At 46.6% G+C, this 21,744-nt stretch overlaps 1 protein-coding gene across 2 annotated transcripts in view; it reads left to right on the top strand.

Annotated features, from left to right (window-relative positions):
- The first annotated feature begins 4,620 nt into the window (after positions 1–4,620).
- PLCD1 (phospholipase C delta 1) overlaps positions 4,621–21,744 on the top strand; it is a 50,616-nt gene continuing 33,492 nt past the window's right edge. The window contains exons 1-2 of one of the 2 annotated variants that reach the window (XM_015619183.3): positions 4,621–4,911; positions 16,897–17,061. In XM_015619183.3, coding sequence (XP_015474669.1) covers positions 4,878–4,911; positions 16,897–17,061 — 199 coding nt within the window. In that variant the 5' untranslated portion in view covers positions 4,621–4,877. Of the gene's footprint in view, positions 4,912–12,553; positions 12,807–16,896; positions 17,062–21,744 lie in introns of those variants that run through there. The other variant, XM_015619182.3, reaches the window with a different exon arrangement.

The following is a 21,744-nucleotide window of genomic DNA, read 5'->3' as shown; positions in this document are numbered from 1 at the left end:
GCCTGGAATCAATGTGAAACTTGTTGAACAGGTAACCCTTTAAGTCTTTAATTGTGACCATACAGTAATAAATGACTCCTTTGATTGTTTTATTGCTTTATTTGGTGGTTAGAACTGCTCTTGACTTGATCTAAGTGGAGGGAAAACCCTTGGAGATACTTAAGATACAGTAAGTCAGGTAGACGTATTTCTGGCTTAGCAAGTCAAATTTATCTTCTGCTGAAGCAGAAATAGCTCATTAATTTTAATGGGACTTGTACAAGATTCTGCCAGCAGCAGGTTTAGCTTTACACATCCCAGCATCTGTTGCTTCCTTTTCCTGTGGCCATGTACAGCTCTCCTAAATGGGACTAACTGCTGCAATAAATGGTTTAAATGCAGATGTATACATCAATATCATTTACTCTAAAGGTACTTTGGCACAGCTGTCCATGGTGATAAACAAGGCATCTTCCTGCCCTTCCCATTCCCTGAGCTGCATGATACTGCTATTAATTCCATTCCAGCCTAGTTTATAAACTATGGTGAATTAATCTGTCCAGTGACTTGTCCATAAACCAAATAATTTCACTGTTCTCACAGTCATAAATCCCATTCATGAGCTTTTTTCAATTTATCTCCTAAGGGAACCTGTTTTCCAAAGGTGCTCCTGCAGATCCATGACTCTGCCCTTCCCCATAGTTCAATGTGTTCCTTGCAAGTGAGGGACCAGCAGCTGCTGCAAACCTGGGAGTGCTGGGAAAATTTACTGGTAGGTAAATATTAGGTGAGGCAGACTCAGTGGCAGGATCAGTCCTAGGAATCCCAGGCCTTGCACGGGCAGGGAAGTGTTAGCAACAAAATGAAATGAAAGACAGCACTGATAACCAAAGAGTAATGATTGCCTTTATGGCAGGTGAGTCACCAGGGCACCGGAGCTGGCCTCCCACAGGGGTGTTCAGGCTCCTTGATGACACTTCTGGCAGCTCCCAAAATGTAAAAGGGAACTGACAATTTGACATTTTGCAGTCCATGAACTATTTATTCAGCCCAGTGAAAGGTGTCCCTGCCCATGGCAGGGGTTTGGAATGAGATGAGCTTTAAGGTCTCTTCCAACCCAAACTATTCTGTGATTCTATGAATCTATTTATATGAGAGAAGGATTTAGAGAGACCTGATGATCTGAGGATAGTAGCACCCTCCATCTAAACTAGTAAACAGACTGGGAAAAATCATAAACAAAACATTTCTGTGAACAGTCAGACCATAAGTAAAGTGTTTGAGAATTCCTGTCCCACTTCTGCATTGACATGAACTCTATTTAATATGACATTTTCTTTTGTGTCAGTTTTTGTAATTCTCCTGCTAACAAAAACATCCCCACGTGGCTGCCATAGCTCCCTGCTGGCCCTGTAACCCCCAAATTCTTCTTACACTGTGTAACCGTGGCAGAAATCCTGAGTCCTTTTTGCAAAGCAAACAAAGACCTTCGGTGTTATCCTTTGGAGAGGTGGTTGGGAACATTTCAGTGGGGTGAGGAGGGTGTGTGTGAGATTTTGAAGGGCAGAGGGAGCCAGGAGGCATCTTCTCCATTGGAAACACTCGGTGTTCGGGCGGTGTAGCATTCCTCTGAGATGAAAAGCTGCTCCTTCCACTGTGTGCAATTAAGTCAACACTTGAGTCATGCTTTCAGAGTGGAGACAGGTAAACTGCTTTGCTTTAGGTTTGCTGTGATTTATGGTTCACTGTGGAATTGAACCCTGCAAACATTTTTGGCTCTGAGCTCTGTGACCTGTCTTTGCTGCCTGGGCTGGGCTGTGTGTACAAAACGAAGGAGGAGAATGCAAAGGGTGTAGGAGTGAGAGAAATGAGAGATCTCTTTGGCTTTGCAGGGCTCCAGCTGATGATCTTGGCACCTTTTTGTAGGGACATCTGTGTTGGAGGGTGTGTTACAGAGGCTCCTCAGCCAGCCTGCCTGACATTTAACTCCTTCCAGCCTCACCTCTGTGGCTGGAGAGCAAAGGGGATAAGTTAAGATGTGTCCTGGCTTTAGGCCATGTCCTTCAGTAAAATATCACAGCTCTGACCTTGTACTTTTCAGGTGGCAGCTTTGCTTTGGGAAGGCAGTGCCAACTCCCAGCCTGTCTCTAAACCTAGAAATGCCTTGAAATACCTTATTATTTGATAAGATAAATGCTTATCTATGAGCACAGTAGTGATGGTATGAATGAGAAAAAAAATGCATATTCACATGACATTCTTAAATTTCGATATTGTTCTTTGAATATTTTTTATTAGTAGGATTTCTGAGGCTCACAGAAGCTCCTCACATCCCTTTGGTTTCATTGTTATTCTGGATGTATATTGCTTTCAGCAGTGCAAAGGAAAGGGAATTCAAGCACATACAGAAATACAGCTCAAAGCACTGTAGCTTTCTGAAACAGAGCTGTGATGAGACCTGTGCTGTGGGATCTCCAGCTCTGGGTGTTTGCTGCAGCATATCAGCACTCTGATGGTGACTGCTGTACTTTCTGATGGATGCAAGAAGTGCAGGACTTTTACTGTCCAGCTTGTTCTGAGCACACACACATGTCAAGCCCATCAAGGATTTAGAAATGGTAATGACTTAGCTTAGGGTGGCAGAAAGGTCCCAAGTGTTCCAAGCAGCCTAAGTGGTGATGCTTCTGAATGTGCAGAGAAGCAGGGAGAGTAAATGCAAGAAGTGAAAAGTTGGGCAAGGTTTTGTGAGTCCTCCTGACAGCACCACTTGGATGTGGCACTTGGGGATGTGGTTTAGTGGTGAACATGGTGATATTGGGTTAATGTTGGACTTGATGATCTTGGGAAGTCTTTTCCACCCTTAGTGATTTTATGGTTCCAGCTTCTAATTCAGCTCTGACTGTGGAAAATGCAGCTTGGCAAGAAAGTAGCACAAGGAGATACAGTGGGCTCTCATGAAGGGGTAAATGCTGAGGATGATCAAGTCTCAAGGGGTGATGGCAGAGGAGCTGCCATTGTGTTTTCTCAGTGAATCCCTGTCCAGCCTGAGGCAATGATGGCTGTGTTCACATCAGATAGATGGTGCCATTGTACCCCACGCTGCTGTGAAGATGGTCCATGTCATTTCTGGGAGTAATGGAGCTCTCTTACACTGCTCCTGTTGCCACAGAGGGCACAGGGACACTGACCAGTCCATCTCTAAGTGGAGACTTGTGCCAGGCAGTGTGAGGACACAATGGGGTGTGACACAGAGAGCAAGGAAGGACTTTCTACAATGCCATTTTGTGTCACTACTTTCAAACTGCTCTTCTCTCCCATTCCTCTCTTGTGAAAACCACCATGTCCTCACCACCTCAGCTTTACTGGAGTTTCCAGTCTGGCTGGCTCCTCCTGTACACTCCCTCCAGTACTCTTCCCCATCAGCTCAAAGGGCGACAGGTTGTGAAGTGTCCTCCCAAAGTCCCCCTACCTTGAGGCTTTTAAGGGCTGTACCAGGTATCTTCTGGGTGCTTCCTGCCTGCCAGCAGCTGCCAGTTTGCCCCATCTGAATCAATGTCTGTGGGTTTGAAAAAGGAATGTTCCTTCCTGGGTCCTTTGGAAAGTGTCTAGCAGGACATGAGCCCCCCTGGGCCAAGCTGGTGACTGTGAGGTATGGGAGTGGACTTGGGAGGAGTCATGGGTGAAATCTCTGTTCTTTTTTTGCTCCACTTGTTTGGCTTTGTTAGTTTTGTCCTAGCATGAAGAGTTTTGCTACATTAGGGCTGTTTTCCTTGGGTGGTGGCAGCAGCCTTGTATTTGTGGACTGTAAAACTCTGAGAGCAAGGTCTGGGCTCTCAGAGGAGCAGCCCAGTTCCTGGCAGGGAGGAACAAACTGTCCCAAAGTATTTTTCACCACATGTTTTCTAGATCTGTCACCATCAGAAAGAGACTTCTCTCTTCTGTCAGTGGGGCTGCTGAGGAGAGAGGGCTTTGAATCTGCCAATAACTACATCAAGTGTTTGCATTGGGATAACCTAAATAACCATTACCATAAACAATAACAAACCAATTACTGAAAAACATTCAAATAGAGGAAAACTTTATTTTCCCACACTGACTTCCTTTCCTTTTCCTCTCCCTGTTTGCCATCACCATCTTTCTACCCTTCAAAGATATCTAATTCAGGAGGAGAGAACAGAGTGGAAGAAATCAGTTCCACTCACTAAAAGCCTCAGGACAGTGCAGATTTTTCTGTCTCGCTGTCTCAAATGCAAAGCTCATAACTTTTTTTTCTGCCCTAAGCTCATGCCTTTGTGAGCGTTTGTGGTTACAGTTTCTATTTCTACACTGGCAAGTTCTGAACTTTTTTTTTGGTTGTTTTTTTCTTTTAACTTGCTGAAAAGAATTATGCCTCCACCAGCATCTAAAAGCCCATTACCCCTAAACTCTGACCTGTGGCATCTGCTTAAGACCCTTTCCTTGGTTTGCGAGCCATCGAGGATGGATTCCAGCACGGGAATGCGGCAGGCACAGGAAAGCAGCGGCGCTGGGAAGCTCCAGCAGCAGCAGCAGCAGCAGCAGCAGCAGCAGGAGGAGGAGGAGGAGGAGGCCGGGCCAGCGGTGAAGACGCCAAATCCGAGCAGGGAGGAGCCAGGGCCAGAGCAGCGCTCGGCCGCGGTGGCTGCGCGGGGCAGGCGGCGGCGTGCGGATGGGAGAGAGATAAACGAGGAGTCATAGACAGGACACAATTCCAGCCAGGGGCGAGGAGCAGCCCCTGAGGAGGGAGCTGCTGTCGGGGATCGCTGGAGCGAGGAGCAGGGGGAGCCTGGCGGCTCTGGCCGCCGCCCCGCAGCAGCGCTGACTTCGGGGCTCCGCTGCTGCTGCTGCTGCTGCTGCTGCCGGCGGCTCCCGCTGCGGCCATGGAGCCCAATGGCACATTCCTCGCCTGCAACAGTAAGTCTGGGGAGGTGTTCTTGTGTTTCAGCTCGCTTATCTTCTCCAAGAGCTTTATTTTTCCTCCTCTCTTCTTCTCCACTTCCCCATTCTCTCACTTGGATGTAATGGGGCATTCCAGCGCTGTTACAGAGAGAGAAGACAGATTTTTCTCTGTTAGTCTGTGTTGGTAGGTAGGGAAGGGTGCCTTGGCTGGGGAAGCATCTGCAAGTTCAGAAAAGTGGATCCAGATCTCCTCCCCTTTATGGGAAACTGAGAGCGGATGGGTGCCCGGCTGAATAAACTCTGTGGGCTCTGGTGGAGACAGCAGAGCCTGGAGAAACACCTGGGCTCAGGGGCTGTCCCCGAGACACTGCAAATATTGAGTACAAAATAAGGAATGCTTCTAAAAAAAGAAGTTCTCTCTGCCCTTGCAGCAAGTGAGATTTAGGAAGATTCTATTGGTGCCAAGTCTGGGATATGAAATATCCCCCCTTATTCCCTCACCTGACTATATGTATTGCTTTGTTACCCCTTCATTGTATTTTCCTTACTCTGAGGAGCAGAAACAACTCAGGGCTGTGAGAGCTACAGGTTGAAATGGAATATTTTGATCCCCAAGAAAAGGGAAAAGCCTCCAGTACTTCTTTTGTTTCATGAAGCGGGTGCTTTCTTATTACAGATAAGCTATAAACAAAAATAAAGTGATGCAGCAATAAGTGATTACCCATGAACATAATCATTTTAGTGTTACCAGCAGAAATGTGAAAAGATTCCCCCCGGCTGATGAAATCTTCACTCTGATTTTCCCAGATGATAGAAATCCAACAGGAGGGTGAACCAGAGGTTAATATTATACTTTTTGTAGGTATCTCATTCATTATACAGCCACCGGGGAAAGAAAGCCGAGAAACACATCTGGAACTGTTAAAACATTTCCCATTTTGGCCTGTGAGTTATTTTTCAGTGAATATTATTTAGTCCTCTGGGTTTAGGAACCAAGAAAAATTCAGTGGCTGGTAATCTATTTTTTTTTTTGTCTTGAGCAGAAAAATACACAAATGTTGAATGAGCCAAGAATTTTAAAAAGTATTTACTGAAATTCCTTGACACATAACACACATACACACACAAGTGCCAAAGTCAGTCCAAATGCCAGACTACTTAGACAAGAGATGTTGTTCACATGTGAACTTCTTAGCAGGATCAGACTTGTGCTATGAATTTTGTCAGAAATTTCAGATACTGCGAGTTGTGGATATGCTTTGTCACCTGGCTCTATGTTGAAACTCATGTTCTTTCTTTCAGTTTCTCTCTTTTTTTAAATTTTTTCCTCAAAGTAGATAAAACTACAGCTGTTTTTACCATGTCAGAATTAATGTGGGTGGGTTAGTAATACTCCTTCTCTTGCCTCATGAAGTTGGTTTGTTCCTGAACTGTGAGCCCTTGTGCTCACAGATTGTAGAATAGCCAATTTGTACTATGCCTTATTCTTAAACACTGACTTTTCACCCAGGACACTGTGTACATTGTGAGGGGAATGCCCTCTGCCACAGTACAGATCAAGGATTTTACAGATCCTTGTAAAATCCTACAAGACAGGCCATTTCCTTGTTTCCTCTGCCAGCAGTTCCTCAGGATTAACATCTGTATTGAAATTTCCAAATGAATCATCTCCACCTGCCCTTGTGAGCTGGGAGCACTGAGGAAGCTCCTTCTGCACTGCAAGCTCCATGGGTGGAGGTAATTCAGCCTGGGATCAGTTGGGTTCTGCTCTGGAGGAGCTGATGGCTTTGATCTCCTTTCCTAGCAACAAAATGCTCCCAGCACACACCTTTGATGCAGGTTGTGCTTGATGCACTACATGGGAGTTTTGTGAACCACAATTCACCATAGTTCCCCACAGTCCAGGGGAATTTGGTATACTGACACATCCCATCACATTAAACAGTCAACATGTCCCTTTTTCAGACAGGACAAGTAAAATTCACTTTGGGACATGTTTATTTTGACATAAAAGCTGTTAAATTTGCCGTCTGAGCAATGTCTTTTAGTAAAACTAAAGCCCACAGTTGGTTCTGAGATTGCTGTCAGGGTGTAAAGCCCCATCAGCCCCAAAAGTAGCTAAGACAAGGCCAAAGGATGCTTGGGGGAAAATAGATTTTAATGAGGAAATGAGAAAGAAAGAAGAGGGAAATGCAGTCACTTGGACAAGTGCTGCAAGTAGCAGAGATGAAAGGATTCAGGGAATCCTTTTCCCAACTACAGGGAAAAGCAAAATGGAGAGGTGTGTGGGGAAGAAATGGTTTGAGTAGGAATGGAAACTCAGCTGCCCGGATAGGCAACACTGTGAGCCAAAGGTGTCAATGATTTGGGAGCAAAGTAGAGTTTCCTGTACAGGGATATCAATTAAAAATGGTATTTTGGGAGGAAAGATACAGATAAACACTTGGTGATTTGATCACACGGGGTGGGATTCAGCTGGGTCAGCACAGGAACCTCTAAAAAATTTTAGGCTTATAGGGATCTAGGCAGGAGGATTGTATCCTGTCTTCTCCTGGCCTCTTGTTAGCACTGTAGATAATTAAATACTGCAGTCTGCCCCCCAGCCATGTGTCTCTGAGGTCCTTCCCATGGGTGGAGGGTCTCAGTCTTCATCCAGCCAAGCCACCAGACCAGAAGGCAGCAGACCTTGGTCAGACATAGAGGTTTCTTCTTTTCTCTATGCAGGCAGAGAAGATTTTGACACAGTTTCTTCTAAACTGAAATATTTCCACACCTTAAATGAGCCAGCCTAAACACTGTGTGTGGGGAAGTTCTCACACCTCAGGCTTCCCCTCACATGGTACCTTTTAAAGCCCTGTATTGAGGTACCACACAACAAGTCTCAGTGGCTGGTTTTGACAAGAGTTACAGAAATTCCAGATAAATCCCTTAGGGGGGGGAAAATAAAAAAATTATATTTTCCCTAGTTTTGCATAATTCAGTTGTGCAATTTAATTTTTGCACAAGTTTTGCCCTGCTGCAGAATATTGAGAATGACATGCATTTTGTTTATGAAAGAAATTTCAGCTCCTGAAGAAAATGTTGAGAAAAGCTCCTAAGTGGCCTTTAAAAAATGAGGCTGGGACCCACCTACAACTGACTTTGGGTTTATGAAGAGAACACCTTCATGAGCATGTTCCCAGAAGCATGACTTGGGAGGTGGGCAGCTGAGCTGCTCGAGTGCTCCTGGCTGCTGATCCTGGTCCTATCTATCAAGTTGATATCCTTCTTTTCAATTACTTTCTTTCCACACCACCTACTGGAAAAGCTGTAATTTATGGCAAGCCAGTATTTTATTTTTTTTTTTTACACTCTCATTGCAGTCAAATCTCTATGTGCACTGTGATGAAGCAAACCAAACCTTCAGTCCAATTTTGGGTTCCCAAGCACGATGAACTTTAGCTGGGTGTTTTGTTTTACCTGGATTTCATCAAGAGCGCAGGGCAGTAGCATTTGATGGGTCACAGCCTATCCCTGCACTGATCCAAGCTCCCTGTGAGGAACCTGGACTGGCAGGAAGATGTATGAAGGCTTTCACAAATAAAGGTCATGATTTGTCTGTCTGTGAAATGTCTGAGCAGGCAGCCTGGCTCTGTTTACACAAAGCAAGGCCAGGGCTCTGCCCTGTTGAATTGCCAACACATTCCCCAGCCTGGTTTTGACCCACAGCAAGCTGACAGATGGCACAGTCTGGGTGATGGGCCTGCAGCCTTCCCACTGGGCATTCTGGATATAACCAGCCTGTTTTGGGGAAAGAAGGGCTGTGTGGACTTGCCAGAGCTGGAGGAGGGACCTTTCTCCTCGCAGAGATCATTCAGACAAGGTGAGACAGCCAAAACATACAGAGAGAAAGTGGGGCTGAGAAATGCTGGGCAGGGTGACAGTGCTGATCCTGTCACACAGCTTCTGGCCAGTGTGCAGGCACAGGGAGGCTTCAGGAAATGGTTTGAAGGACAACACAAGTCGAGACTTGGGAGAATTCCTCTTGTAAGAATCTTTAAGGTTTAATGTATATAGTTTCTGGCCCAGCTCAGCAGGACCTCTCAAGCACTCTGGAAAGGGAGAGGGCAAGGGAAGCCAATGTAAGGAAGAGGAGGAGGAGGAGGTTTGCTGCTGGAGAAGCCCGTTCTCAGTGTGACCACAAGGTGGAACTGGGTACATACCACATGCTCTGAAGAAGCACCTACTGGGAACAAGCAGCAGCATCCTTGGCCAGGGATGCACCCATGCATCTGGTCTCAGCACCCACTCCCTGATCCCCACTTCCCCACAGGGAGTGAGAAGGAAAATGCTGGTGTAGAGGATCCACAGGCATTTTTTGCTGGAGGTGAAAAGCTATGCTAACAGCAAGGCCTGGTCCTCAGAGGATGTGAGGTGTTACTGGGGAGAGCAGTGAGTGGTGTCCTGGAGGTGGCAGAGAAAGAGGATTTCTGCAGGTGGAATATGGCAGGGCATGGATGAAGTGGGGGAAGGACAGAGCAGGTGGGACCCTGCAGAAAGGAAGGCACCTTTCTGTCATATTCTTTAGTGAGAAGAATGGCATCATGTAAAACACACCTGTTTTTTTTTTTTTTTCTTCTTGGTAACAAATACAGAGCAAAGCAAATCTTTGGCCTCTTTAGGGGGAAAAATCTCTCCTGAACATGACATTTATTATTTGATACCTAGTTCCCACAGGCACTACTAGTTCTAATTTGCATCATGTGCATGATGTGATGAGGAAGTGGTGAGGTCATCACCAGCACAGGTATTCTTATTCCACTCCTAAATTATCACAAGTATGGGCAAATCAGCAGCTGAGTTTTGTCCTGTCAGTTTTGTCAGTGTGCTCTAAAGAGACTGTCATCAGAATTAGGGTTGCAACACTTTTGGCATTGCCTAAATATGATGGTGATGGGAGAACAAGTGCAGCCCTAATAAAGAACTCAAAAGCCAACCTGCTTCTCCCAGTGTGAAGTGGTAATAGTGCTTCCTTATCTCCTTTGTGAAAGGATGTGATGGAGATTGATTAATTTTTGGAAAATCATCTAAAGAGCAGCCTGTGGATTGTAGTGTTCTCACATAGCCCATTTCCTACCAGACACTGCAGGCACTCCATCTGCAAGTGCCTGTTTCCTGGATATTCAAGCACTTTGCAAACTTTGGGGCCGTGTTTTGACATCCTTGTTCCCATCGAGTTCCATTTGCTCTGTGAGTAATCCAGCTGGAATCAATAGGGTGATGAGCACAGCCCCGATCCTGGGCACGGGGACATGGATAACTTCACTCATGTGACCAGGGCCATTTATTTAATTGGGGTTGGTCATATGGGTAAAATTGCACGACCCACTGAGGTGCAGTTACCTGCAGTGAATAAGGCTTAAAGAATTTTTCTATGAGCCATTTGCAGGAATTACTTCCTCCCGTTCCAGACTGTGACAGTATCATGTAACATCAATACCCATGTCACACTTATCCATCAGGCTTCTTCTGTGAGTTGTGACATTGTCTTTAACTCAAGACCACAATAAATCCAGCTCAGTTGTTTACCAAAGCAGGGAATTTTTGTCCCGATTATCCCATCTTCATTTTAAAAACAAACTGATTTGAACATCTCTGAAGCCCTCACAACAGCAAAACTTGCACATTGCTGTTCTGGGGAGGTATCTAAATTCATTGAATGCTGACCCTGTGCTTTGTGTGTGAGCAAACTTCAGGGCTAAGTATGGTAAAATGTTCTCCAAGGGCATGGAAAGCTTTGAGCAGAGCTGTCACTGGCACTGCTATTAGGAATTAATGAGAAATTGAAGCACAGGGGCTCTGTGTGTCCCCAGATCAATCCCTATGGGATTCTGGTTGCTCCTGGGCAGGAGAGCTGGTGTGTAGAAGCAAATTGTTTTGCTAAGGCAATTACGGGAGACTTCCCCACTCCTTTGATTAGATCAGTCCTCTCCAGCACAATGTGAAATATGGGAAGTACTCAGAGACTGATAGCTAATAAATATCATCCAGCCATTACTTCATGGTGCTCACCTCCTTGCCAGGGCAAAAACAAAGCTCCCAGCTCCCAGGGGAGTGCTATGGAGATTACAGCTCTGACATCCAGCCCCTGTCTGTGCAGGGGGCCCAGGAAGGCTGGAGGTGTTTCCCAAACACCCACTGACAACCTGGCTAACATGTTCAGCAATGTATCATCCAGAAACTGCCCTTATTCTCCTTTGCTGTCTGTGATCTGCAATGGCTGTGTGTAAATAAAGAGTTATTAGATGTACTGCTGTTCAAGGCCGTGAAATGGCTCTGTCTTGTCCCCAGAATTTGTCACCTTCGGTGTTTGGCAGTGATTAATGACTCTGACCCTGTCCTTGTGCTGGGCAAACAACCCAGTCCTCTGCTTCCCTGTGAGGGCTGGGGGGGCTTCCTTCAAACTACAGAGAAAGAAGGGGAAGATGCTGGATTGACAGACACCAGAAACAATGTTTATAGAGCCTGTACTGAGTATGTTGAGGGGGTGGTGATGGAGAGCCTTCATTTAGGTCGAAAATAGTGGCTAAAACAGTGACATGTGGGTTGATGTCAAGTTTCTTGGGTATATGCTGATTCTACAGTAAGGGATCTTCACACCAGTTTGACCCTTTACCCTTACAGTAGCAACTCACAAGGGTAATGACAAAAAAAAACAACAACAAAAAAACCCCAAAAAACCCTAAAAAAATTTAAATATATATATATATATATATATATATATAAAGGTCGGTGACAAGATGTGTGTATAGCTGCTATTTTTCCCTTCAGAAAAGGTCATGGCTAGGGAAGAAATGGATTTTAGTCCCAACCATTGCTAAGACAGTGGGGAATGGCTGTGAGTTTCATCAAAGGAAATTTATACTGGTCATAACAAATTCTTCTGAGAACATCTGAGCTCTTGTATCGAAATTGGCTTTGGAGTCTCTGCCCCTAGAGATATCCAAACTTGCCTGGACAAGGCTGCAAGCAACCAGGTCTGCCTTTGAAGGTGACTCTTCACTTCAAATGGGTGGATGAACAAGAGAGCCCCAGAGGTTCATTCCAACCTGAATTGTTCCATGATTCTGTGTAATCAGTGACTTGTTAAATCCCTGAGGGGGCTTATTCCTGTACCACAGTGCAGGGTGAATCTGAATTACAAGAATAAACCCAAAGACATGCAGAAATGTGGGGTCAGTGACTCACCCAAGTCACATAGGAAATAGAAAAGTGGCAGAGAAGACACTCCCCACACTCTTAGGAAAACACTCTTTCCTAAGTGGAAAAGGAAGAGCATTAAAGCTCAGTTTCCGAGCATCTTTTGGGTCACATCTGCCCTGGCTGAGGGGGGTTTTAGGCACGGCGCTCAGTGCCCGTCAGTGGGAGCAGCACGGAGACAGAACAGAGGTGGAGCCAGGCTCGCTCGGATCCAGGCTGACAAGCCCAAGGCAGTGATTAGGAGCCACAAACAATATCTGCGACTTCTCCAGCCTTCGGAAATGATGTGTAAAATCCCACTGGCGAACGACTGGTGGAAAACTCGTTCCTTCTACCTGGGCAGCTGCCGGCAGGCTCCTCGGCTTAACTCTGCATGCAGCGTGTGAAGCGGGAGGAGAGACTTCCCCCAGTCCCACCCCCGGCCGGACTCTGCCCTCCCCTGCCGGGCTGTGCTGCCGCTGTCCGCGCTCGCTCCTTGGAGCCCCTGGATGAGCAGGGATCCCTGCGGGGGTGGCACTGCCCCCCAGCCCTCCCGACGGCCGGCTGCCTCCCCCGAGCCCCGCACTGGATCATGCAGTGCATCCGAAGGCAGCCCAAGCGCAGCGTGTCCCAGGAAAACATCCTGCTGGAGCAGAGCCGTCGAGTGGCCGCGCTGAATGGCATCAGGCTGGGTAAGGGACAGCTTGGGCACAGCCTCGGCACCGCTTCCTTTCTCTTTTCCCTGCTCCACCCTGAGCTCCAGGGTTAAATTCCCAAGGTTTCCTTTCCTCTCGTTTGCTTGTAACCACACGCCAGATGTGTGAAGCGCTTCGTTGGAGGCATCCAGGAATGCGGGCAAAGGCTCGGTTCCCAAATCTTTTGCTGGGCTCTCTGAGCTGCCTCTAACTGAGGGTGTTTGGGGAGGGCAGTGCCCTTCTCCTGCCCAGTTTTAGCCCTGCTCGGTGGCGTGCTGTCTGTTGTTGTAAGAACCCAGGGAAGCACACAGAGGCTGCTGATGAAAGAGGAAACCCGGGGAGTTTCATAACTTGTGTGCCTATGAACTCACTGCTGGTTCCTGTGCTCTGGAGGCACAGCCCGAGTGGATGAGAGTTCCTTGGTTCCTGGTGCCACAGAGGGTGGATGGAAGTGGGAAATAGCCATTTACCCGCCTGAGCTCCTTAGATTTTACCAGAAAGGCTTTCTGCCCATTTAAACCAGCAAACCTGGGTTAAGCCTGGTCTGTAAGCAGGTGGGAGGGGGAGAGGGGGAAGAAGGAGACTTGTTTTATAGCGACTGTAATTAAGTTCTGTCAGATCAGCAGATTTGCGGGAGCAGTGCAGCAATACGGATTATCACTGCCATCCTATTTCCTCAGTGAACTCAAAGCCCAGCTCCTGCCGTGACAGCTATTGTTTTACTGAGCTTCCTGCTTGCTGTAAACCTGAGCTAGATAAGCCAAAGGTTAATATTCCTGATGTCTCAATGTCTCAAGCTTCCTAGTGCAGAGTATTAACACGATGGTTATTGCAGTGCTGTGTGTGTGCTCAAGGCGCTCCTACCTTGGCCAAACATGATTTTTACTCTGAACATCACTGCACAGTGAATATATTCTGTTCAGAAAGTGTTTGACTGATGTTTTGCAAGTAGGGAGATCCCGACCCTTGCATGCTAAGTGTGTATTTGATATTTTACAGAGGATTCTAAACAAGACACAGTCTTGCCACATGCTTCAGGCAGGATTTGCACATCTATTTCAGTGCAGTGATTGTGCTTCTCACGCTAAATGTTGTTATATAGTTGGGAGTCAATATCCTTGTCCTGCTGCACGGAGTTTTTTAACTTTTAAATTATGTATGTGTACAATGATTCTGGTTTCTTAGATACAAGTTTTCATTGCTTTGAAATGGACTTCTGGACCACAAACCTCCTCAGCTTCAGGCTTTGAGAAATCTGGGCTAGTGGAAGTGTCCCTGCCTGTGCAGGGGTGTGGAATGGGGTGACCTGTAAGGTTCCTTCCAACCCAAAACATTCCATGATTCTCTGTGGGGTATTAGGAAGAAATCCTCAGGTTTCTGCAGGGAAAAGGTGGGGTGTTTTTATTGGAAAGCAGTTTAAATAGCCAGCTGAGAGCAATGTCCCACTGACACATCAGGGGTGTGTGTGTTTGTGGTTCCTGTATCAGCAGATCACAGTGTCTTACGCTGCATCTCTGGCCTAACAAAATGCAGGTAGGAACACAGAAATTCAGTGACTCACTCAAGAAAAGAGTCTGTGCCAGTGCTTGGTTGGGCATAGGAGGCAGAGCCTGAAGCACTGGGGAAGAAGGGTGTTTTGACCACACTGTTTCACTGCCTGGGTGATCATGATGAAGGGCTCCGAGCTCCAGCTTGTGTGTGAACTGTGTGCTTGAAGCCTGGAGGAGAGGAATCTGCCCTTGGCCACCACCTGTGCCCATCCAGATCAGTCTCTGTTATGTTGGTGCAGCTCTTTGGGATGTCCTGGTAGCAGGGCACATTACAGGTGCTGCATGCAGGGTCTGTAGAACAAAACATGCCTGGTTAAATGGATTTCTCATTCCACACCTGTGGACACAGGCATCCAAAGGATTTGGTGGGTTTCCTGCTTTCCTCCTCATGTCACCCTAGGATGACACGTCCTCCTCCTAGTCCTGTAATGATTCCTCAAGTGGTTGGGATCTGAAGAAAAAGAAGGAATAGATCTGGGAGCCAGAATAGAAATGTGGGTGCAGAGGGAGAAGGGAAAAGTTTCCAAGAACTGTGAGGGGAACCCCAGGGATGTTAGTGAAGCTGCAGTCTGTGCACTTGGAGAACCTTTGCCTAACAGCAGAAGCCAGCTCAGGAGACCAAGAACCCGTGAAGCTATTGTGGTGTGTGTCCTTCCATTTCCAGATGAAGTGGCCTCTCATCAGTCCCTGGGAATGCTGTCCCACATCCCATAGCTGGCCTCAACTTGTCACCCTTCTGTGTTTTGCAGGAGACAGCTTTTTTCCTTCTCTCAATGAATTTTTTTCTGTGGGGTAAGCATTCAAATTCCCCTCTTAGGAACCTCCAGAGCGCTCATGAGTTGAGAAGCCAAGCAGTGCTGTAGTGGGGAAGACAATTAATGAGATATCTAATTTAACTTTGAGGAGAGAGAGGGGCCAAAGCCACTTTTGCAGGATTTCCAGCTTCTACTCTGATGCTTTCAAGCCTGGATGTTTTGGCCTGGCTCAGGTCTAGGCATGCTCCTCGAGCTCTGCAAAACCAATAAATGGCGTGAACTGCTCACAAAGTGGACACTGGACACCCCTAGTATTTATCTCTGATGTAAATTTAGGCTTTGGCTGCCTAAAATTCTCTCTTTAGGCCAGTATATCCCAGCTACAAACTCGCAGTGCTGGGTTTTGCTGCTGCACCATGACCCACATTGGTGCTTTGTAGCACCTGTCACTTCAGTTTCCTGTATGGAGCGTCAGGACACTGGGAATTTGGCCACTTGGATCTCACATTTTTGTTTTTCAAGCAGGCCTGAAGTGATACCTGGTATTTTATTGTCCTGCCTTGTTTAAAAGCCAGTGATTCAAAGCAGCTGTGTCCCCCAGAGAAAAACCAACCCAATGCCACTGGGGACACTGCAGTGAAAAATGTTATTTGTGAGACTCCACGTCAAATTTGTTGAGTACTGAGGAATTTCCCTGCAGGTGAGTGTCAGGTGGCTGCAGGTGGCCATGTGGCTACCTGCATTGTCAAGGTGAGGTTAGAAAAGTTTCCTCTGAGTTGGGATGCTCATGGTCAGCACTGCAGAGTTAAATGCTGCTTCACCAGCTCTCAACCAGCTTTTCATGCAGTGTCACAGAGCTGAAGGTGCCTATTACAGAAAGCCCAGGATGTGCTTCTTGTGTTTCATGCTCTCACCCTCCTCAGTCTGCATGCTTCACATCTGTAATTAATGGTTGGTTTGAGGGACAGATTCTCCAAGGTGTTTAGGTATGTGGAAGTCATGCACTGCTGAGACACTCAAAACCATGTAGAATGCCAATTCTGTGTTTTTGGAGTCTCAGTAGGTGCCTGTTTCCTCTCTAGATGTCTTAAGTGCCTTCCTGAATCTAGGCTAAGTTGTGAAATCCAAAGTTCCCACAACCAGAAGGTTTGGTTGTTATTATTTGACACTGCATTGACCTCATAGTGTAAAAAAGACAAAGACCCTTCGGATGGTTGAGCAATGAGGAGATTGTGGCTGCTCCTTATTGCTGCCTTAGTGATCTGTTGCTGCCTGTCACCAAAATTCTCTTTCCTAAGCTTCATCTGATCTGCAAAATTCCCACGTGGATAGGAAGACACTGCTTGCCAGAGGAGGATGAGAGTTATCTTTGTGTATTCCTGTTTCCACAAAGGAAATTTTGTTGCAGAATGGATTTGAAATCACTTGAAAGTTCCTGACAGCATTCCAGTTACAAGTTATGCAATTTTCCTTTCTCTGCTTTTACTGTTCTCTTGTTGGTTTTGTTGCAGGTTTTGCATCCTAGCAGTATTTGCTGGGAAGGAGATATTTTATCTTTGTAAAACACCTGAGAATTATAATACAAAGTCTTCAGACTCAATCTGAGAAGTGCACAAGGCTTCATTCAGCCTCTTTTGTGATCATGAAGCGATGTGGAGGATTTCTGGGTCTCTCTGCTCTGCTCTCCTCCCCAGACCTGACTGCCCCTGTGGAAAGGAAAATTCTTTGAGCATCATTTCTTGAGCTGTCTCTTAAAACACTACCACTTCTGTTTCTCCACAGGCCTCAAAGATGACAAGGACCTGAAGTTCCTCCTGAAAGGCAGCCAGCTGCTAAAAGTGAAGTCAAGCTCCTGGAGAAAGGAGCGGTTCTATAAGCTCCAGGAGGACTGCAAAACCATATGGCAGGAGTCAAAGAAGGTGCTGAGATCCCCAGAGTCACAGATCTGTGAGTAAAGTTTGCTTTGTCAGAGGTGGGATGAGCCAGGACCATTATGTGGTGTGGAGAGAGGGTTTGTAGCAATGAGAGCAGGTTCCTTCCTCCTGTGACACACAAACCGAGTGATGCTGTCAGCTCTGGGAGAGCCACGAGGAATCTGCCATGTCAGGAATGGTCACATTGCCCAAGCTCATGAGCTGCTGCCTCAGATTGTTGTGGGGTGGGCTGTGCTGGTCTCAGCAGCCCTGCCTGGCTCGTTTCCTCCCCAAATTGTGCAGCTCACTCAGGTACCTGAGCCCTAATGCTCGGTGTGAGACATGGTATGAGCATTTCTGCCGTGGGGTGGTGTGTGGCTCTTGCTCCTTTCCTGCCTGCCAGCCCCAGGGAAAACTGGCATTCAAGCCTCACAAGGAAACTGCAGAGATGTGGAAATCCAAAGGTTTACAAGAGATGAGAAGGAAAGCCTGTTCTCATCCTTATCTTGGAAACCCAGGATCTACTCTGTTGTAAAAAGTCCAGATACTACAATCACCATTATATGGCACAGGAAAAACCATTCTGTTCCAGCAGCATCCAGCTTGGCACTGTAATTGGGACCCCAATTGAACCCAATTGTGCAGTCAAAATGGAATCAGGCAGGGTGTGTGTCTGTTTATATCTTTGTTTTCTTCTCATTCCATATTTTTCTGACACATTTCTCCATATTTTCTGACATTTTTTCTCTCTTATTTCACTAATCATTGTGGTCTTGTAAATCCAGGAGATAAATTAGTAACATGGAATATGTTTTATGGCATGTTGAAATGTGTTAATTATGCAATGATTTTGGAAATGATCACAATTAACTAAATGAAGGGTGGGTCTTTCAAATTACCTCCCTTCCTCCCACAAACAGTGATAAGATTTCCAGTAGGAGGAGTAAAGTAGCAGGGTAAAATATGTTTGGTTTGTAACCCTGATGGCCAGAGTCTTCTCACATGACCTTGGGCACCTCATTTAATCTCTTTGTGCATCCTTCTCCACACTTTTTCTTTCTCTTCCCTCTAACTGTAAAAGGCTTTGAATCAGAGAATCACGCAGGTTTGGGCTGAAAGGGGCATTAAAGATCATCCAGTTCCATCTCCCTGCCATGGGTGAGGATACCTGGACCAGGTTGCTCCCAGCCTCATCCAGGCTGGCCTCAGATAGTTCCAGGAATAGAGCATCCACAGCTTCCTTGAACAACCAGTGCCAGTGTCTTGTCACTCTGAGTAAAGAATTCACTATTTCCAACATCTAATCTAATTCTCTCTTTTTTTAGCTTAAAACTGTTCCCCCTTTTCTGCTATCTACCTTTGTAAAAAGTCCCTCTTCCTCCTTTTTTATAAAAGAAGAAGGGTGCAGTGAGATCTCCCCTGAGGCTTTGGGTTGGAGGCTGTCCCCTCCTGGGTGTTTGGATGCCCAGCCTGGTGGGGTCCTGAGCTCAGCTGAGCTCTTCAGGTCTCCCAGTGCAATAACCCATCATGACCACAGCAAACAGAAAGTCCTCAGTGAATGTTTGCTCCCTGGGAGTGTCTGCTCTGCTGAGCTCTGTCCCATATAAAATCAAAGTTCTTCCCCAGATAATGTATATCTTTCTCTATATAATATATCTTGCTGATATATCTTGCTCTAAATCAAATAAGGGTGTGAGTTGAGAAGAATGACTTTCAGAGCTCCCTTTCATGTGCTCTGCACCAGCCATTTCCAAATTATGGGGTCTGAGAACACCTACAGCAATAGTCCTGAGCCCACCTAGTCTTTGGAAGTAAATGGGAAGGATCCTTGTGCTGTGGCTCCAGGTACCCTGATGTTTGCCTGGAGAAGCCCTGGTGGATCCATGGCTGTGGCAAGGAGAAGGGGTACAGCTGTGACTATTTTATAGAGTGAGATCAAATCCTTTGAGCTGGGCTGTGAGCACAGGCCTGGGTTCTGTGTGTGTGAGTGTGGATCCACAGCACTCCAAATCCCCTTTGGTAACTGGGCACAGCCAGCATTGCCACACTGCAGGGGACAGGCAGTGCCACTGTGGGCAGGAGAACCTGCTGTGCCCTGGGAGTGACCTCAGTGCCATGTGGAGATGGAGTAATGTTACCTGATGGCTCACAGCACGTGCCTGCTCCTTGGTGCTTCATACAGGCACACCTTTCCCAGGAAAAGATTTATTTTTTCTTTTTTGTCATCAGGATAACAGCAATGGGGACAAATTGCAGCTCTGTGAAGGCAAGTTCTGGTCAAGCTCTGGTCAGGCTGGCTCTGCACCCTGACACCCATCTGGCTGTGGGAGCTGCACAGGCTGTGTCCCATGTGCTCCTGGCAGGATGTGAGCCTGTGCCAAGCTCTTGGGAGGGTTGGAGGAACACTCAGGGCTGCTTCCAGCAGGTGCTGCACACACACCTGAGCCTGGCAGACAACAAGAGAGATGATTACTGACTCCTGCCAAGTCCTAAGCCATGACATCAAAGAGATCCATTTTCATAAAATCATGGAATGGTTTAGGTTGGAAGGGACTTGAACATTTCCAGGGATGGAGCAGCCATGGCTCCTGTGGGCAGCCTGTGCCAGGGCCTCACCACCCTGGCTGTAAAGAATCACTGCCTGATAGCTAATCTAAACCTGCTTTCTGGCAGTGTGAAGCCATTCCCCTTGATCCCATCACTCCAGGCCCTTGTCAGAAGTCCCTCCCCAGATCTCTTGGAGCCCCTTTAGGTGCTGAGAGGGGCTCTAATGTCTCCCTGGAGCTTTTTCTTCAGGTTGAATTCCCCCAGCTCTCCCAGCCTGTCCCCAGAGCAAATGGCTCCAGCCCTTGGAGCATCTTTGTGGCTTCCTCTGGGCTTGCTCCAACACATTCACACTCTTGGAGGCCCCAGAGCTGCAGTACTGCAAGTGTATCATGAGAGCAGAGGAGAGGGACAAAAACACTTCCCTCAACCTTCTGTTCACGTTTCTCCTTGCCTTTCTCTTGTATTGATCTTCTGAGACCTTCCATTCTTGAGTTTTCAGAGTGATCACTGTGTTTGAGTTTTGTTTTGGGGCTTTTAACTTCACCAGGCTGCTTTGGGTTACCCCTGGCTCATGTTGTGGTCTCTGGCAGGCTCTGGTATCACATCTGCCTTCTCATTTGGTCCAGTGTGAAGGCTGTCACATCAGAGGAATAGTGCAGGGTCATGATTTGACACCCAAATCAGACTTCAGGGCAAGTCTCTACATAGGGTCACCCTTCCTTGTTAACAGACACTGACTTTCCAGGACAAAGCTGCAGATAAGCTCCCTTTTCAGGATGGAAAAAAGGATGAACAGAATGGAAACTGGGAGGTTTAGCAGGAGGTCTAATCTTATCTGCAGCATTGCTGACAGTGATGGATGCACCTCAGAGGAGGGAAGTCTGGGTAGGGTTATGTTTTTGTTTGGATAGTTTCTTGTTATTCCTGTTGGTGTTCTTACAACTGTGTGGAAAAGCTGTTTGTAAACCTGTGTGTGATGGAGTCCAGTAGATAAAGCTGGGCACTGCCAAGGTTAGACAGGAGAATCTCAGATGTTTGAAGTTCAAAAACAGCCACTTATCAGGGTTGTGACAGGAACAGATGTTGCCTGGATCAGATACATGGGATATAAGCAGTACCTTCCTCTCTTCTCTTTATTTTAAACAACTGGGAATTTAAATTAGATGATGTCTTCATAGCTGCATTACCCAAACAGGGCTTTGGGGATAAGCTGTCCTTCCAAAATGGTTTCTTGTCTAGTAGAATAATCCATTTTTTCCTTATTGTCAATAATTCCTTATTTTTCAGTATGTTCCATTTAGACCCCAGGGCACTTTTTTTTTTTTTTTTTTCCAAAAGCATTGAAGCATCTTAAGTCAGTTTTCCAACAAGCATGTTCTGCCCTGTGTGTCCTCTCTGATTGCCTCCAGCAGAAACACAAGGGTGCTGGGCACCAGGGGCTGCTCAAAAGCACCTTTTAAAATCCATTGTTCACCACAGGATTGCTCCTTCCTGTGGCTGAGCTACAGCCAGATCCACAAACAAACTGCTGCTCTCATGATCCTAACTGATGTGTAGGACCATGGGAGGTTGGATGATTCTTGGGCCCGAGAGGCTTTTACAGAGCTTTCTCCCTGGCCTCCAGAAAGAGAGTTAAAGTGGCTGTATTAAGAGTTTTGAGGCAAAGATTTGTGTGAGGGAGCTGGAAAACAGCTCATTCTGAGGCAGTTCACTGCTGAGCATCACTGTGGGGTGAGGAAGGAGAGCCAAAGGGGGCAGAGCAGCAGCCTGGCAGTAGCACTGGCTCCTTTAGCTGTGGTCAAATACCAGATCTCATGCAGGTGAAAAAAGAAAAAAAGAGCAAAAAGGCATTTACTGCTTTCAGTGAAATTGATTTCTGAAAGCATTTTTTAAATCAGCTGTAATCCCTAGTGTGAGCTCACTTAAGCCAGACTCAATCCCTTTAAAAACTCTCTCAACTTGGGGATTTGTGGGAATGGTTGAAAACTTTCCAGTGAATCATCCTTTTGAGCAGCTGGTAGAGAAACAGAGAATTCAAAGGCAGAAGGAAAAGGCTGAACGAGTCCATTAAGTTTAGGGGTGCTGCAGTGGGGCCCCAGAGATGGTGCTTTGGCACCTCCTGTGCTGTGTCTGTCCTGGAGGCTCAGGGAGGTGATGTTTTCCATGACAG

The sequence above is a fragment of the Parus major genome, chromosome 2 (genome assembly GCF_001522545.3).
Source record: "Parus major isolate Abel chromosome 2, Parus_major1.1, whole genome shotgun sequence".
In the NCBI taxonomy this organism is placed as follows: domain Eukaryota; kingdom Metazoa; phylum Chordata; class Aves; order Passeriformes; family Paridae; genus Parus; species Parus major.
The sequence above is the reverse complement of the archived record's forward strand: the minus strand, read 5'-3'. Positions and strand labels throughout refer to the sequence as shown.